We start from the raw sequence: 18,831 nt of genomic DNA on the forward strand, positions 1-18,831 counted from the left end.
CAGAACATTTTATTAGAATATATTAATGTAACTAAGATAAATAGACGCCCACTTAAAGGAATAGGTTTACTCCAAGGATCGTTACTATCTTCAAGCGACTTTAACTATCTAGTCGAAACCAGTAGGCAGACTACCCATATCGAGCCTATGGGTTCTCCAGTTGCAGTAGGCGTTAAACGGCTAATTTAATGGTGATGATGGTGAAATAAAATACAAGCGGCCTTTGTAAACTCCATCAATGAGCATTAAAGATCAACCCGACAGGATACGCGTTAAGCACTCAGTGCGTCAGCGGGGCGTGCTGCATTAAGTTGGTATGAGCTTAAAGCATTGAAAGCAATGACGGTCGCCGTCGCCCTACAGACATAACACAGGCACACAACTCCACTACATAAGAAACTGAGCTTTGCGTATTTTAATTTACACCTTCATGTGCAGACCAAACTGCTACTTGTGATTCTAAATAGTATCTCACTAAGGCGATATACAAATCTCTCAAATCCACAACATTTTAAATAGTCTTGCCTGTCATGCAACAGCCTTTAACTCTTATCAATTTTGTAACAAAGGCTTCCTATGGTATCTTTCATAAAGGCCTAGAAGAAACCTTTCAGAAATAGGTCAGTTTCCTCTTGAAATTTTCCTTTATCGTTTAAGAGCAAAAGCGTCCTTATACCTAATACAAAGTAAGCGTTTATCGGTGATTGAACGAGCGATAAGTAGCAGCGTTTAACTACTAAATACTGCTAATTACAATAGCAAGCGATGTGTATTTTACGTAAGTATTTTTTTGATGCATTTTGTGAACTGTCTCAAAATGATTGGTTCAACAGGAACCCTACGGTTCCGTGGTGACATGGATCGGCAATTGCAGCTTAGCATGCCTACTCATAAATTGCACAAATTACCTTTTTAAAGTCGTCAAAAGTCGCCGAAATGCAGGTTGCTTCCAACCGGTCTAATTATAAATCTATGGAAGAGAACTATTTTCAATGGTATCTTACAGTTTACAGCAAAATTGATAATAAAGTATAAATTCGAATTATGAAATTAGATATAAAATTTTACAATATTTATACAGAAAAATGTCTCTGGTGCCTCCCGGAGGCGCAGACTCTCCGAGTCCGAGGAGGGCCGTGAGCCCTTTGCTAGAGATGCGCCGACCTCACTGCACACTTGCATGTGATTACTGCGCCGCCATTCTCGAAGATAAATTCAAAAGTAAGTATATCAAAACTCTTTTCCAATTTTTAATTATTTTTAATTTCTTCAATTAATTTATTTATCTTTTTAAACGAAGAACTTATAATCAGCTTAGCATTAAGAATTACAAATGTAAATAAAAGATATTATTAAATATACAACGTTGTCCGCAGATTATAAATAGCAAAGTCGACTATTAATAGTGTGACAAGCATAAGTAAAAATAGAAAAAATAGGCAGTATACAAAAAGAGTTAGTTCATTATCTACAAAAACATGGAATCATTATCAATTGAATGCTGGAAATCATAACAATCGATATTTATATTTTCTATATTACACAGTAAACAGTGGTAGCCCAGTGATAGAGGTCGCTAGTATGATTCCCGGGATAATATAATTTACCACGTTACATAATTTACACTATGTGCATTAATTACAAATAATTCCCACTGCCCACGACAAGTAGGGCAGCAGCATCCTCTGGGTACCAAAATACCCTAAAGCGATCGCCCAGCCGTCAGTAAAAGGCTTTATAACTATTTTCATTTATTTATTTAAAATGTGTTTTTGGTTTTCGTACAGTACCTTTTAAAATTAGAACCGGCCTACAGGCCTTAAGCGTCTCCTAGTATTACTTGGTAAGATTTCCCTTTATAAATAGAATAAAGGAACGAATGAACATACCAAGAATACCTTTACCGAGCCGAGCTTATAACGAATGTGTCTTCTTATGTATCTCTATACGGTTTGACGTCATCAATGTTTACGGTTATTTATACGTGTACTTCTACGAAATTCTTGTTATTATTTTTATGACATAAACCAGTCAATAAAATTTATTTTAAAATAATTGAATGTATATGTAACGCTAATTATTAAATATTAACTTTAAAATATTTAGTGGGAATAAAATATTTATTTTCAAAAAATAAACTTTTACAATAACAACTATAATAATACAGTTAAAGAGTACATATCATGAAAACTAAAAATGTGCAAAAATAAGTAAATAATTACGTACGTACGTATTACAGTAGTGTATATATGACATATACATGACAGTAAACCTTGTGAATGCGTGGAAAAGGTAATTCTTTCTTAGTGGGCTGCATCAATTAATAGATTTTAATTTTAGTAATCTTAAATAATAATTAACGTTTGGTAAAATAAAATTTTATATAAAAAAAGTTTAATAATTTTGTTATTACTAATGAAAAGGTTAAAATGTTTTTATTATTCAAAAGGAAACGCGGATATGAGAAACCGAGGTACTTCTCCGCTCTCTGCTTCACCTCGTCAATCACTGACCGGAGAACCGCCTTGGACACTTCCAGAAGATGATCGTCCTGATTTCTCGGCACTGAAAGAAAACATACAGAAAATAAATAAGTTAGTATACTTTGGCAGATTGTATGTTAGTTAATTTAAACTGCTATCCTAATTTAACTATGCATAATCGGTGTAGTTAACAGTTATTATAAGAACAATTCTAAGTAAATTCATTCTAGTTTTCTGTATTAATTAAATAAATTTCATATGTGATACAAAACAAGTAAAATGTGAAACATGAACTTGGGACTGTATTGGATTAAATTAAGCAAATACTAGTAAATGTGCTTTATAATGTTGCCCATATGTCACATGCGCGGAGATATTGTGGATTCCTTCATGTTGGTTACTCTAAACACGTGATATAAATTAATCTACAAATTTATAAGAGAAATGTGTAACTAAAAACTGTTAACGATAAATGTTTTATATTTCAAATTCACAATACTTGCTGTCATTTATTAAAGAATGATTTTTTATTTCGAAAATAAGCTAGCGCCCAGATATAATATCATCAGAGTTCCAATATTGTAATTTATTTAAATAAAAACTTTAAAGTTCAAGTGTTAGTTAATAACAAAGCACTTTAAGTAATAAAACTTATGTTACTTGTGACTCCGAAAATATTTATTTCCTGCTATTATATTATCTATTAACTGTAAATCGATGAATTAGCCTTCATGATTTCGTAAAATGTAACTTTTATAAACCACGTCTCTAATATCTAGGTATTAAAAATTGAAGTAATATGTTTTATGATATTTAGTTTCCACAAAATCAATTTCATGTTATTTTACAGCTTTTAATTTTGCTGTAATCGTGTTTTTGTTACCTCTTACTCCCGTTAAATTGAAGATTTAAAAGTAAGAACAACCGTTTTAATTTCAACAAACATTACAACTATTAACATAATTGTACTTACGAGATGTAAAAATTTAAGTCTCTTGAAAACATGAGTTTCGAATTACATGCCTCTGTTGGGCACTTATATGGAATGCACAGACCTTATTAGTAGCCAATGCCAGAAGTATGAAGGATGAAGAAGCAAAATACCATAGAAATACAAATTTGATTAAACAAAATGTGGATGATGAATCTCTAAGCCCTATGATGAAAAGGTCATCTTGTCATTATATAGTTTACAATTCCATCTTATTCTTGCACTAGAAAACTTTGAGAGGCTGTAATAATAACGAGATAAATGTATTGTTGACAGAGATTGTGAAACATCAACCCGTTTGGACATGTTACTAACTCAAGTAGAACAATATGCTAACAATTTGGAGGCTTTAGTTGAGGAAAGGACTTCAGATTACCTAGAAGAGAAACGAAAATGCGAGGAACTGCTGTATCAACTTTTACCAAAGTATGTCACATTAAAACCAGTTCTCATTGTTTGCTAGTAATATTTTTTTTTAATATTTAAATTTAAGCGACTTTGGACCATATTTCGACAAGTCTACTAGTATCTGGATTTTACTGAACATGTATAGGTGCTTATAATGTTCTTTAGTCGATTTCGTGTTCTTAATTTTTTAAAAGGTGCATTTACTTCGAAGCTTCGTATTCTAATTTTATTTTAGTTTCTACCAAATTAAGATTTTCGGGCTTTCTCCTTATGACCTACATAGGTGATCATTATAAATAAACCGGAGTAGATATGAATGGATAAATAAATATATTAATACGTAATTAACTTGTAAGAATGTCAAAAGATGTAAGAAAATAAACTTCAATAATACTCAGCGATATTTGTGTTCATTTGTGTTACAATTTTTGTTCAATAATCACTTCAAGATCAAACTAATCACGATCGCTAAAATGCATGTATAAATGTAGAAACAGTTATAACTATTCTTGTTCGCCTTTATTAACCTTAATATAAACGTTTTACATTAAATAATATGTAACATAAAATTTCCGATAATCATAATTTAAATTATCGGACTTCTGATTTCTTATGTTACACAGGTCAGTCGCTTCGCAGTTGATAATGGGCCAGCCCGTCATGGCCGAGACTTACGACCAAGTGACCATTTACTTCAGCGATATAATTGGGTTCACGAAACTTTCGGCAGAATCAACGCCACTGGAAGTAGTCGATCTCCTTAATGACTTATACACAAGTTTCGACTCGATTATTGAGAACTTCGACGTATATAAGGTAATCAGGGTAATAATAATATTAAAGGTAGAGAAACTTAGGTAGAAAGGAAAGGAGGAGAAATGTATAAGAAATACAATTAGGACACTAATGTTAATTAGGACGTTTCTATTAAATTATTTACAGTTATTCTGACTACATTCAAACAAATATGAATAATAAGTAAATAACAACCAACTTTTTGACTTTGAATTCTATATAGGATATAAAGGACGTAGCCCAGCGATTTTGCATGCTAAGTGAAGTAATGAGTAGGCCACACAGAGCAGTACAGGTGGTCGCTGAGCCCTTAAGATTTTCGTGTGAGGACCGGATAGGGTAGTGTAGATCGTCCGCTTCCTACAACGTCGACAGATGACCTTGCTGTCGTCGGAATACAATGGAAATAATTAAAATAAAGAAATATGATAAAATTGTATTAAAAGTTTGTGAATATTTAGTAATAATACAAGAGTTCACAAAAAATTGGTTCGTGAATTCCGGCTCTCTAAGTCTAATGAAGCCGTAATCCCGCAAAGGTTAACAGCGCGAATAGCAATTGAAACCAGAGTACACCAAAAAGTTACGTAATAGTTACGATACTATAGGTTAACTGTGTTAACTTCCTGTTTTTTACGTAATCCTATGAAATTATAATAATGAATTTAAGAAAAAAAACCTTTAAAAGGCCTGTATTTATAACTATACCGTAACGCAATTTAGGTATCCGAACGGCAAAACAGGACTACTATCGGTTGCTCCGTTTCGTCAGTCCGCCGTCGTGGGTCACGACATGAGCGGTGTTCATACTCTTTTTTTTTACACCCTGCTTTTCTTAGGTACGGTACAGCTGTTGCAGTAACACTATAATGATTTTTTATTTTATTTAGGTGGAAACGATCGGGGATGCTTATATGGTCGTATCGGGTTTGCCGATGCGCAATGGCAATAGACATGCGGCCGAAATCGCCCGAATGTCCTTAGCATTGCTCGGAGCAGTGCGGGTGAAAACCGTACCACATCGACCAGGAGAGAGACTTCTATTACGAATCGGAATGCATACAGGTATTAATTTTGCTTTATAAGCAAATTGACTAAAGATAAAAGCACCTATTACCGCGGTACGCAATGTAGGTAATAAGTTTTCATCAGCTATTCCAATTCAAACCATACCGCAGTACTGATAATTTACGACTTTATTAATACATCGATGCTACTTACAATGAATGGACTACAGAACCAATCTCATAAGATAATTAAAATACGTTTGTAAATTTGTTTAGGGTTTTATATTACAAACAAATCTTACTGCTGTTATTCGAACAGATTTAATACAAACAGAAAACGCTTCGAGGCTGATTATCTGATTACATTTATCATTAATTAGTTAAATAAACGTTTGATGATGGTTAGCTGAATACTTTGATCCTGTATAGAGATATTTCCAAATAATTAGCACATTTTTTTTAAATTTGTTAGGATATAAGTAGAGTATATTTCACATTACGGTAATAAATACGTCCAATTTTGCTTATCCATATTACAACCTATAATCACGGTTTATTCATTGAAAATGTTTGTTAGTGAATTGGTATACGACAATAGGAGCAGTAATAAGTGTTTTTAAATTAAATGAAAAAAAAAATTTTTTTTGTCTGCCTTTTTTTAACTTTATTTGTAATATACTAAATGATTACACATACACATAATAGATCATTTTAATGCAGGGCCGTGTGTAGCGGGTGTCGTAGGATTGAAAATGCCTCGCTATTGCTTATTCGGAGATACGGTAAACACAGCGTCAAGGATGGAGTCTCACGGAGAGGCCCTAAAAATTCACGTTAGTCCAAAAACAAAAGAAGTACTTGATTTGTACGATTGCTTCGAGCTTGAGTGCAGGGGTGAAATTTCTATGAAGGTACGTTAATTTACATTAAAAACTTAGATATGTATCATTAATTTATGTTTATTTTCCTATGGTTAATGTAATTATGACTCTTTTTAGGGTAAAGGCAAAATGACTACATACTGGTTAATAGGGGAAAAAGCAGAAACTTTCAAAGATAATTCGAAGGAGTTCGCAGTTTGTAGCCAAAGCGTCTCAATAAGTAATCCAAGTATAACTTTCCAAGGACCTGATAGTCCTGCAGCACATTCTTTAACCCACAGCCAAAGTCCTGAACGCAATGGTGATAAAGATTGTAACAAAACTACACCAGAGGAATTAGTAAACGAACGTGATCGCATTAAGCACGAAATAGCAACTTTTGTTGCGAAAGATCTCATTAATAATATCGATAATGCCGTGAAAGAATTTCGAAAATCACAGAGTGCTAATTTTAATCCTATTCCGCCGGCAAATAAACCTATTTGCAATGGAAAAGAAAGAGGTCTAATTACACCGACGTACGATAAAGAGTTAGTTATCAGCAAAGGCAAAGTGCGTGACGCAGTGAACAAATTCAATAGCGGAGTTAACGCGGACGCTTCTGGGAAAAGTAAAACAAAACCCTTGTAAAGACTGAAAGTTGAAATTTATTTGTTTCCTTTGCAAGCCCGGTCTAAAAATTTATAAATGTTACACATAAACAAGTTGATAGGCGTAAATGTGAAATAGTGAACTTATGTGCCTAGCACGATAACTACAAAATCTAGTCATAAAACTCGTACTGTTAATAAATTATTCTTAGATCTGTTGAATTAAAATAGCACAGTATGAATAGGTTAGCTGAATGCTGCCAGCTGTTACTAAATAACATATTTCAATTACCAAGCATAAAACTGTTATATTGAATGATTTGGATCAATAGTTTTGCGCGTTTATTTATTTATCATAAGGTGTTATTATAATCATAGTTTGACATTTATAAGAGCTAAAAGCACCCTGTAAAAAGTCCACCAAAAACCTTTGGGCCTAGTCTTTGTTTCCCTTGTATTAATAGATTAAGAAATTAAAACTTCTGATCGTTTTAAAAGACAGAAGTAATCAAGCTTTGTAAGTAAAAAGTTTTATATTTTATCTCTCTGAACTAAAGACACCGCTTTAACTTTATGCCTTTTATTCTTATTTATTTAATTTTGATTTTTTAATTTAACTTTCTAATTTTTTGAAAATCTTTTAATATTATAAAAAGTGTGATATTAGATCACTTGCCAATTTTCTGTTAAGTTATACCCATGAACGCAATACGTAAACAAATACATAGATAAATAAGACCGAAAGTATAAATAAAATTAGTTTGTAACTGTTTATTTTACTGCTCAGATTTCGATGAATATGCCATCTTAATTCAACAGAATATGTTTAGATTTATACGATTTACTTCCTGTAGGCGTTGAATATACTTCGAATTTTATTAGTCGAAATAAAAAAAATCAACTTAGTTAAGGAATAATGATTTCGTTTCTATGATCGAGATTGTTGTAAACCCATATGAAAGCTGTAGTGAGAAATTTATGTGAATAGTAGATATATGATATAACTATATTGTATATTACGCCCCCGTAGTATTTTTACCGACCTTTTTATACTTCTGTACCTTTCTTACGTAATTTTATTCCTAACTGTACTTATGAGGAACAATGTCCTTTGTAGGGTATACTACGAGAGTTCGTGACATGAATCCTTACTATGTGTGAAACTGTTTTAATATATTGAAATGTTTTCCTGTCTTTCTGTAGAAAATATCTAACAATGTTATGGTTCATACAAAATAGGAATATATATGCTAGAAAAACTGTTTGTTTAAAAAATTTCTCATAGAGAAAAATTTTATTTAAATTTCGTTAAATAAATTTCATAGATTTACATAATGACTCAGTGTTTAGAGTTTATATTAATTAACTAGTCATATTGTTAAGGTATAAATGTATCTTCCAATAGCGACCTTGCCGTTTTAATGTTTGTATTGTATTTTTTTTTTGTTACAAATCTTTAACTGATATTAAATATATGGATAGAAACGATAACTTTATTTTTTAATATAATAAAACCTCCTTCTTGGAACTATATATTTCCTTCCCACATTCTATTTGTAGGACATGTTTTTTCGAAGCAATCTTTGAAGCTTTCGGTACTGAGTGCTATATTTCTTAGAATACTAAAAGCTTTCTTAAAAAGCGAAAACAGTCCAATTCATTTCACAGCTGCGTGTTTATTAATTTTAAAATTAAATAGACACGGCACGCTTCGGATCTGTCATTACTTTGTGATTTCGATGTGTTCAAAATAAAACTAAAAAAATGGAGGGACGTAAATAAACAAGTTCTTATAATAACAATATTAGGATAGTATTTTAAAGTAGTAAAGTTACATTTATTTATACATTTACATTACACCAGGATTGCTCTAATCACCACGGAAAATAGAATTATGTCTCATGACCCCTGCAATTGTTTTAGATACGACATCGAATAATATTTACGTCCCTTACATCGACAGTAATGGAACCGTAATGAGTAGTAATGGAAATAAAACTATGTTACTGTAAGAAATTCAAGTAAGTGGTCGAACATATAGCATCTAAAAGTTTGTCTGGTAACATTAAAAAGAAGGAAATATTATCATCGTTTACAGGTTACCGGACAGTATTAGGTATTAAACAAATTTAAATCACAACTAGCTAACAGGCTGGGCAGCCTTTGAAAAATTACGGAACATCTGTCTCGTTCCTAATTATCGTAGGATAAAGGTTAAATAATGTGTGAGACCAATGGAACTCATGACACAAACGTGGTCTCTCGGTCTGCGCCTTATTGGCGAAACCATGGAGTAAACTTTGCTCTTGGTTTCTTTACGAATTAGAATCAGAGATGAAGAAATCTGCAGAAGAATGAAATCAACTAACGGGGTAGGCCACATAACGTAAAGAATTGATAACTTCTGGATTGATGTCTCCAATCGGAGCTATTCAAAATTTATAGAGAACGCCTATGTCCAGAAATGTACGTCCTTCGTTTGAAATGACGATGATGGAGGTAAACCTCGAAAATAGTTATAGTTGTACTGAATTTACATGAGATACGCTGCTGTAGTACATATTTAAACTTAAGACTTCTAAGTCGAATATCTTAAAAACTTTAAACACACCGATAAATTTAAATATCATCACAAAAACTAATGTTACTTTATCTTCCTCAAGATTTGTCATCCAAGATTGAGGATCGTTGCTTCTATTTCTTTATTAAGTCCATCATTAGGCGATTCAACCACCGGGTCTTTTTCTGGAATTTATTCTTTACTTATTTTTAATTATTCATTGGACTTTTACAAGACACGTGACCAAAGCAAAAATGTATATTCAAGAACTATAACCTCTTACTTGTGTAAGGGTGTATGGTAATAAAAACAATCAGTTGTTAACGCATAAATTTATTTACAACATGAATGTACTGTGCGAAACGAACTGGTGATTTCAAGTCACGAATCCAATTTGATACTTCTCCGAACAACAACTGTCGTATAAATTGAATCACGGTAGCCGTCAACATGTCGGAAGTACGCAACTTGACATACCCGTAGTCCTGTATACACTTGCGAGATGAATATTTATGATGTTCTTAAATTAAAAGTGTTCTAGTGTGAACAATGTATTCGGTAACATATGAATATAATAAGAGTAAATTAGAGTAAAATTTCTATGACATTAAATCAAGAGAGAGGTCGGATAGTGTGTGTTGTTCACTCCAGTATAAAATATTACTAGGGTACACACAATACCTCCAAAAGTCTGAAGTGTTCTCATTGTGTAGTAAGAAAAAAAGGTACGAGTGTAATTTAATTATTTGTTAGCAATTTCGTCTCCGTTATTATTTATGGAAATATTTTCGCATTTTATCTAACGGTATTTGATCTAACGGTCCCGGCAGCAAAAACTATACTAGGAGAGTCAAAAGGCATAATTCCAAATAAAGACCCTAGTTGGTGGAACGATACCGTGAAAGCAGCAGTGCGGAACAAAAAAGAGCATTTCAAGGCTTGGCAAGATTCGGAAAATGACGAGGACCTAAAGGCATATAAAATAACCAAAGCCCACACCAAAAATATCGTTGCCCAAGAAAGACAGAAAGCTAGAGATAATTTCTATAGACAGTTAGAGGAAAACACAGACGATTATGATATATACAAAATTGCTAAGCAGCGCCAGCGCAGTACATTGGACATAAACATAAATAAATATATCAGAGATGTTAATGGTAAACTCTTGACCTCAAATAATGACATCAACAAAAGATGGAAAGATTACTACGTCGAATTATCCAACGAAGAATTTCCAAGCGAAAAACTCCCCTCCATACGTGTGACCTCAGGGCCCATCGAAGCCATAACAGAATCCGAAGTTAAAGTAGCGATACTAAAGATGAAGAACAAGAAAGCTACAGGGCCAGATCAGATACCTGCGGAGATATGGAAGCGTGGAGGAATGGTAGCTATAAGGTGGCTTACGAAACTCCTAAATCTTGTCCTCACGTCCGGTACAATGCCAGACTCCTGGCGGAAGAGCTACTTAATACCATTTTACAAGCATAAAGGAGACGTTTCACTTTGTGGAAATTACAGGGGGATAAAATTAACATCACACACTTTTAAACTCTTCGAAAGAATTATTAATAATAGACTGCGGCTGCTAACAACGGTCACGGAAAACCAATTCGGCTTCACTGCTGGTAAATCAACGTCGGACGCAATTCAAGCCATGAGAATTATTATGGAGAAACATAGATGCAATAAAGAAGATTTACATATTGTCTTCATTGACCTGGAAAAAGCTTTCGATAGAGTGCCAAGACAACTTGTATGGCAAGCTCTCAGGTCTCAAGGCCTCCCCGAAAAGTATGTCTCCATAGTAAAAGACATGTACTACAACTGCGCGACCCAGGTGAGAAGCCCGGCAGGACTCAGTGACCCGTTCGAAGTAACAGTTGGCGTTCATCAGGGATCCGCACTTAGCCCATTATTATTTAACTGCGTCATGCATTACCTCACAAAGGATATACAGAATGCCTTACCATGGTGCCTTCTATATGCAGATGATATTGTTCTTGCAAACAAATCAGCGGATGATTTGCAGAGAGACCTGAACCTATGGATTAGAGAACTAGAATCCAACGGCCTCCGCATAAGTAGATCCAAAACGGAACACATGCACTGTGCATTTGCACCAACACCAACACAAGGCCATAGCAATCTGAACATCAGTGGCATTCCAATACCATCCGTCACTAAGTTCAGGTACCTAGGGTCGACCTTAAGTATCGATGCAGACTCAACCGCTGATGTCAAGAACAGGGTACAAACTGCATGGATGAAGTGGAGGGAAGTGTCAGGCGTTCTATGTGATAACCGTATGCCCATTAAGACCAAGGGTAAAGTCTACAAAGCAGTTGTCAGACCAGCTATGCTCTACGGCTCGGAATGCTGGACTGTAAGTCAGAGACACAAGCAAACACTTCATGTCAATGAGATGAAGATGCTTAGATGGTCGGGTGGCGTCACTAGAATGGACAAAATACGGAACGAATATATGAGAGGTTCGTTTAAGGTAGCTCCGATCCCCAGCAAATTACAGGAAAAAAGATTACGATGGTATGGCCACATTCAACGGAAACCAGATAACCACGTAGTAAAAACTGCCTTAAGCCTCCCAGAATTCCCAAGAGGGAGAGGGCGTCTAAAAGCTACGTGGTGGTCTAATATCAGAAAGGAACTGGAAACCCTTCAACTTGATGCAGGGACAACCCAGGATAGAGTGGCCTGGCGCAAATTGATAAGGAGACCCGACCCCAAATAAAGGGAAAAGGGAAAGAAGAAGAAGAAGAAGAGATTTTCGCATTTTCATATACGGAAATAGAAAATCGATGAAGTGAAAATATGAGACAATAAAAACATAATATGCTTTTTTGTGGTCATAATTGTATTATTTAACTTTAAATGTAGTTTTAAAAATTGTCTCATAACGATTGTGAGTTCGATTTTGTATTGTACTCGTCAATTTGATTTTTTTTTGAAATCGTGATTTATATTCAACAAACGTAATATTCTCTACGTTATATGGGCTTTCGCTTTAGGAGCTCGATCGGCTCATTAAACGGAGATCCCAATTGTCACTGGAGGGTAAACATCTTCTCCGTAAGATCCATTGAATGTCTAAAGCTTTTAATCTAATGTGCTGTGACTAATTACAAATTCCCGATAGTTCCTGATTGACAAACAGCTGCATAATTATTACGTATAATATAAATAAACTTTATATAATGTATAATACAGTATATGAAACAAATGCGTACGGCAGAGGATATAATCGCCAGATGCCCTGTGCTATACAGGAAAATAATCCTGAACCATACCAAGAACCTTGTGCAGGGCTGACCAACGATAGCCAGGTGTAACGCCCATTAAAACGAAAAATTCCTTAAAATATACTACAATCATCATAGCGCATAAATCTGTAATTGAACGGGACAGTGGTATCTTTGATAAATACATGATACAACGTCATATATACCGCTTAATGTTGGAGGTGATATCGGAGAATCACAGAATAAGTAAATTAACCCTTATCGGTCGCATCTTGCTGCCTATTGAATGCGCATACGACTGTCTTTTCGGTTTATTATTACAAACAAAGCATTTACCTAATGCAGGATATCAATATTTTTTTTGTTTTTAAATAATAAAATTATTGATTTTAATAGTATCTTCAACCTCAGATAATGAGGAGAGATTGGATGGGAAACTACAAATCTTGCAGCCAGTACAGGAAAAGATAATGACTGCTTAGTATGTTCTAATAATCATAAGTAGCCTGGAAAAAGGAAAACAGCACTACTATTGTGAAATATCCAAAAGAAAACCATTCCTTTATGTCGGAGATTGTTTCAAAAATACTATACTTAAACATATAAATACATGTATTACTTCTTAAGAAAATAAATGTTTTTTTAAGAAAATTGTTAAATTGAAATGAATAAAAAAACATCTTTATTCATATTTATTAAAAATAACTACAACCTGGTGACAATTAAGCATACAAAACGTGGCCTCCGAGAAGAGTGAAAATAAAATATAAATATTTAAATTATTGTGACGCTGTATCAAATTATAAATGACTACTTATAATCAAAACATTGAGAACCATCGTTAGTAGTGTTAAATAAAATCACACGTGAAAATAAAAATAGAAAGAAAAAGAATAGATAATTGTTAACGAACATAAAAAAATGAAAACTGTCGATGACTTATGTTAATACATATTAATATACGGAGACACAATTTCATTGATCTATAATCACTATAGAGTGCTTTCATAAGTGATCAAATACCCGGTGAGACGGTTGGTAATGGAACCACTATGCATGCTTTCCGCTCTGTCACCGTAAAATCAATTAACTGCGTGAATTCATGCCTGTGTTTGCAAATGAAAGCGGCAATAGGCGGGGTCTGGTTATTTTCTTTATATAGTTTTAAAGTTATTTAAACGTTCTGAATTTGGTAATATACACAATAATTACTTAAACACATGAGTTACATGTCCATATTTAAGCTATGAATGAGATATTGGAGTCAAGATCGGTAAGCACAGCTTAGAAATCTGAATGTTTCTTACCAAATTTTTGGAAATCATACGGGAAAGTTAGTTCGCAGTGGACCTTTGATGTTTTAATGATGTAGATACAATTTCAAGTTCCAAAAATCCTTGTTACGTTAACATCGTAATAAGGCCGTGAAATGTCCATCATTTTGTTTCGAACGTACAATGCTTATTGATTTTTCTGCTTATTTTATAATTAACTAATGCGGTTAGGTCGTTGGTATTTTTAACTTCACTTAATTTAAGGAGGAACCCTAAAGGTGACCTTGACCTATTTACAAACAAACTTTCTTAAAAAACTTCGTCTTATTTACTTCACCAGTTTAGGAATTAAGCATTATTATGTTTGGGGATCCCAGCTTCGTTGTCGTTTTAGGACGTAAAAGCCCCTACAAAGCATAAGTCTCTCTAAAAGATATACCGCAATCGCAACGCTTGCTAAGCGGGATGACGAGAATGGAATCCGCGACCCACAATCGCAAGTCTCAATCCTCTACCGCTAGGTTACCACTGTATTAACAAACTTCGCTTAGGCCGTCAATATATGAAACGATATGGGTTAGCATTCCTTTTCTAGAATGTATTTCATATTGCGATGTATGTATATTTTCTTTTCAATGATTAAGAATGAATCTGTTTATCTGTTTTATTATTTCTTCCAACATAAAAATAATAGCGTAGAATTTTTTTTTTTTTAATTATAAAAGAATAATAAATTTAAACATTATAAATTTGATTAGCACACGCTTCTGTTCTGAATGGTACTTCAAGTGTATTGACACTAAAAAATAACTAAACAAACTTTGATATTAGTGTAAAATATGTAACGTCCAAGGTAATGATGATGATTTCTTTAACCAAAAGCAAGGAGATGAGAAAGGCGTTCACCTGGCTGTATGTGATACTTGGACGTGTATAGTATAATAATCTCATAAATATTAAAATGTTTATCATGTTAACTATTTATGAAAAACTCCACCCACTGTGTTTACCATACGTGATGCAAATGAGGTACACTACGAACAACAACCTACATGTACTCCACGTGTATAAATATAAACTATATATGTTTATGTTTATTACACGTGGCGGTAAACATACAGTTCATCATATAAAATTTTTATTAAGAAGTTTAAATGATATTGAAAAAGTAAATCAATACTTAAAAGACGTTAATATCTTTTCCAGGTTATGATTATCTTCAGGATTAATCACATCGCTAATTAATAAAGGCTAAAGTAACTTAAAATCCGTCTTAAGTTATTTTAGCCACATCGTTTGCAGTCAACCATATAACTTCTGATTGTAGGTTGTATATATCTGTATACTGTAATAAACATCTTGGACGATCCAACCCGCAGGTCTATACAAAACAAGTTCATATGGACAATACTAGCACTAAGTAAAGCAGAAGATAGAATAGCTTGAAATGACCGTGTCATCTATTCGGTCAAAATGTTTCAAGACGAACACGTCTTTATATTTATTGAAGAAATGATCGGGAAGAAAATAGAATCATTTTACGTTACTTAATATCGATTATAATATGCATATAATATAATTACACATATAATATACGGTTGTATGTTATCTGACTTAAATTTGACGATTAATCACTTCTATTATACGAGATTTATCTATGCTTCTCTTATATATACTAATGTAAGCATTTAATATTTTTTGGTACCGACAAATGACTTTGCTACTTGACTTCATGACGCAGACATTTATCATTTCTTATGTATTTAGAGATTTACAGGAGTGAGCTGGCAGCAGGTGCATAGCATTAATATATTTACAGTTACTAAGTACTAGGTCTCCCAACGGAGCACCAGATTGTGAGCTAATCAAATGTTTAGATCTAATATCCTTATAATAATTATAATTAACATTTTTAACTAACACTATAAAATTATTACTATTATTAATTATTTCTTTTGTAGCGAGACTTTCATATACTTAATATCATTTTCAGAAGACGATTCACTGAGCTTGAAAATTATACCTTTGATTATTCCGATTTTGTTGGTTTCAATAACATTGCCGAAAAAGATTATTGTCATAAAACGCGACCATAAAAATTGCCTGTGAACATGTTTATTAATGTTTACAAATGTGTACTTTTAAGGAGCTTTTCGCTGTTTCTACAACGAATGATAAGCGGCTTGCGAGAAATCTGAATACTTCCTACATTTTACTCATGCATCAAACATTTAATACTGAAATTTTAAATCTAAACAGTCCAAGTCTAATTCATCTATAACATGCCCAGATTTTTTTGTCATTGTACTTAGTTACCTTCTTTACATAAATATATATTAGTTAGCAAAACATTATTAATATCTGTATTTAAGTATATATTAATAATCAAATGTAATGTCATAAACAGAAACTATATATAATGTCAAAAAGACGGGTAAATTTTTGTCAAAACTTATTTTTTTGTAGGTATAGTTTACGTCATAAAATATAATATTAATAAATCATGTAGAAATGACACGAAGGAATACGATCTACAACATTTATTCAAGCTAAAATTTTAAATAGCAGTGACCCAGATTCAGTTCGCTAGTGATCAGTTTGGCTGACAGCAAATCTATTTGCGCAGATAAACAGAGCTCCAATTAATCAGAGTGTAGCAGGGATGAGAGATACGAACTTGTTCAAATATCCTTTGCGCTTGTAAACTAGCTTATTTACATAGTCACTTAAATTATATAAAGACTAATTATCAGAATTATCTTAGATACTATACATAAAAGCCAAAAAACACAATTTCAGCACCGAGTATTTACTTGCACTGAATATGTGTTTAAACTCATAAATAATTATTCAACAATCAGGTGATTTCACAGCGCTATACATATAAAAATATTTAGTTGTTTATGGCGTTAAGAAATAAATTTTAAAATAATAAATAAATAAAAATTAATACATTTTAACTCAACGATTACGAACTTGTTAAATCAAACAATGTCATATACAATTTTTCCGTAATGTCGCATCTATCCAAAGTTGCATTTCAAACATTCATAAAGAAAATTATTAAATTATTTATAAATCTAAAATTGAGGAGTTAAGAAAATAACTATAAATATAAATGTGTTTTTAATATTACGTAGAATATTATAAATTGAATTATAATAATATTTAAAAAGTATTTTTATTTTTCTTAAATGGCAACACTACTTGACCCCGTCACTCTTTTGCGACAACTTCCAGTAAAATGATTGAGGGTGGTGAGGTTGAAACAGCGTTTTGATTATTGAGTCGGGAGCTCAGTCACTCATTCGATAACTATCGAAGTGATAAGTTGTCTAGTGGAAACTATGCTAGCTGGCCTATAAGAGTATTAAAAGTGGAGTAAAAGTATTTACTGTGCTCTTGTGAACAGGAGTTTTTCTGATCGAAATATATTTCACCACGGAGTAAAAAGTTTTGATAAGAAATGGAGCATTTTAAATAAATTTCTATGTCCTTTTTATAGCTAATCCGACAGTATTGCAAATGGAATAAAAATATTGTAATAAAAAGCATTCTTTGGTTGCCAAAGACAAAAGAAATTTAAACTCTTTTATAAAGTGCTTTAGAGGAAAAGATTAAGGCTAAGTAAATGAAAATTAATTAAAACGAAAGATTCTTTATTAAAAGGGCAAGTTTAGCGAAAAGCCAGGAAACAAAACTACCAAGAATGATTAATCTTTTAAATTGGGTTTTAAGAATGTTACAATTTTGTGTAAATATTAATACTATATTAAGTCCTTAGATTTCTGTTCCTTTTATATATTTTTTTTTTCTGGAACCATAAGGCTCAGAGACTTGAAACTTGGTATGATTATTCCTTTTGCAGAATTAAGGTCAGTTAGGAACGGATTATGAAGGATTTTATGAAGTTTCTGTCACGCGGAGGGTTGAGGGCACGTTCATAAAAGAAATGCTTATTTTCAAATTATAACTTTAAAAATGGTTCAGAATATTTTATGGGTTGTTAAAAATGTCCAAGATTTAATGAAATTAGATCCACAAAATTAGTGCCGGGATGTTGAAAATGAATAAAAAAAGTGACCTTTTAAACACGCGAAGCAGGTGAGAATATAAACATTAAAAGATATATTGAAATAGTAGCAATATTGCGAAATTCGTATTCGAGTGGTATTGATCGACAGCTACGTCAAAGGCGAAAATGTTTAATATCACATTCGTGAAGGCGATGAGAAAAGAGGGAAGCGAAAGCGAGTTCGTCTCCAACCATGCATGCATGCATGTTTTACAGTTCAGTAAACGTCAAGGCGATGCAATAAATATGATATTATTTTATTAAACGCGTGTAAATATAAATATATAAATTTTCAAACAGAAAACACCGGTATTAAATTTATATATAAAAATATAATATTTAAAATTTTATATATAAAATTTAAAAAAATAATCCAATCACATAAACAACATGTATTCAGTGAAAATCTGAAAATAACTAAGCAGCAAAACTAATTTGAAACACAATTTCATCTCATTCTTACTTACACTTCAATTTGTCTTTAATGAAATTTTATATAAGGTTTTA

The 18,831-nt window shown here is 32.7% G+C and overlaps 1 protein-coding gene across 1 annotated transcript; it reads left to right on the forward strand.

The window, feature by feature from the left end:
- The first annotated feature begins 1,085 nt into the window (after nucleotides 1-1,085).
- LOC137920463 (atrial natriuretic peptide receptor 2-like) lies at nucleotides 1,086-7,195 on the forward strand. Its single transcript, XM_068763830.1, has 7 exons — nucleotides 1,086-1,221; nucleotides 2,450-2,594; nucleotides 3,751-3,900; nucleotides 4,506-4,698; nucleotides 5,568-5,742; nucleotides 6,405-6,595; nucleotides 6,683-7,195. Exons 1-7 carry the CDS (start codon nucleotides 1,086-1,088, stop codon nucleotides 7,193-7,195), a joined length of 1,503 nt encoding a protein of 500 aa, XP_068619931.1.
- The last annotated feature ends 11,636 nt before the right edge of the window (nucleotides 7,196-18,831 follow it).

The sequence above is a fragment of the Battus philenor genome, unplaced genomic scaffold (genome assembly GCF_028537555.1).
Source record: "Battus philenor isolate CCGP_79_NKW_IND1 unplaced genomic scaffold, ilBatPhil1.0.hap1 SCAF_18, whole genome shotgun sequence".
Lineage (NCBI taxonomy): Eukaryota > Metazoa > Arthropoda > Insecta > Lepidoptera > Papilionidae > Battus > Battus philenor.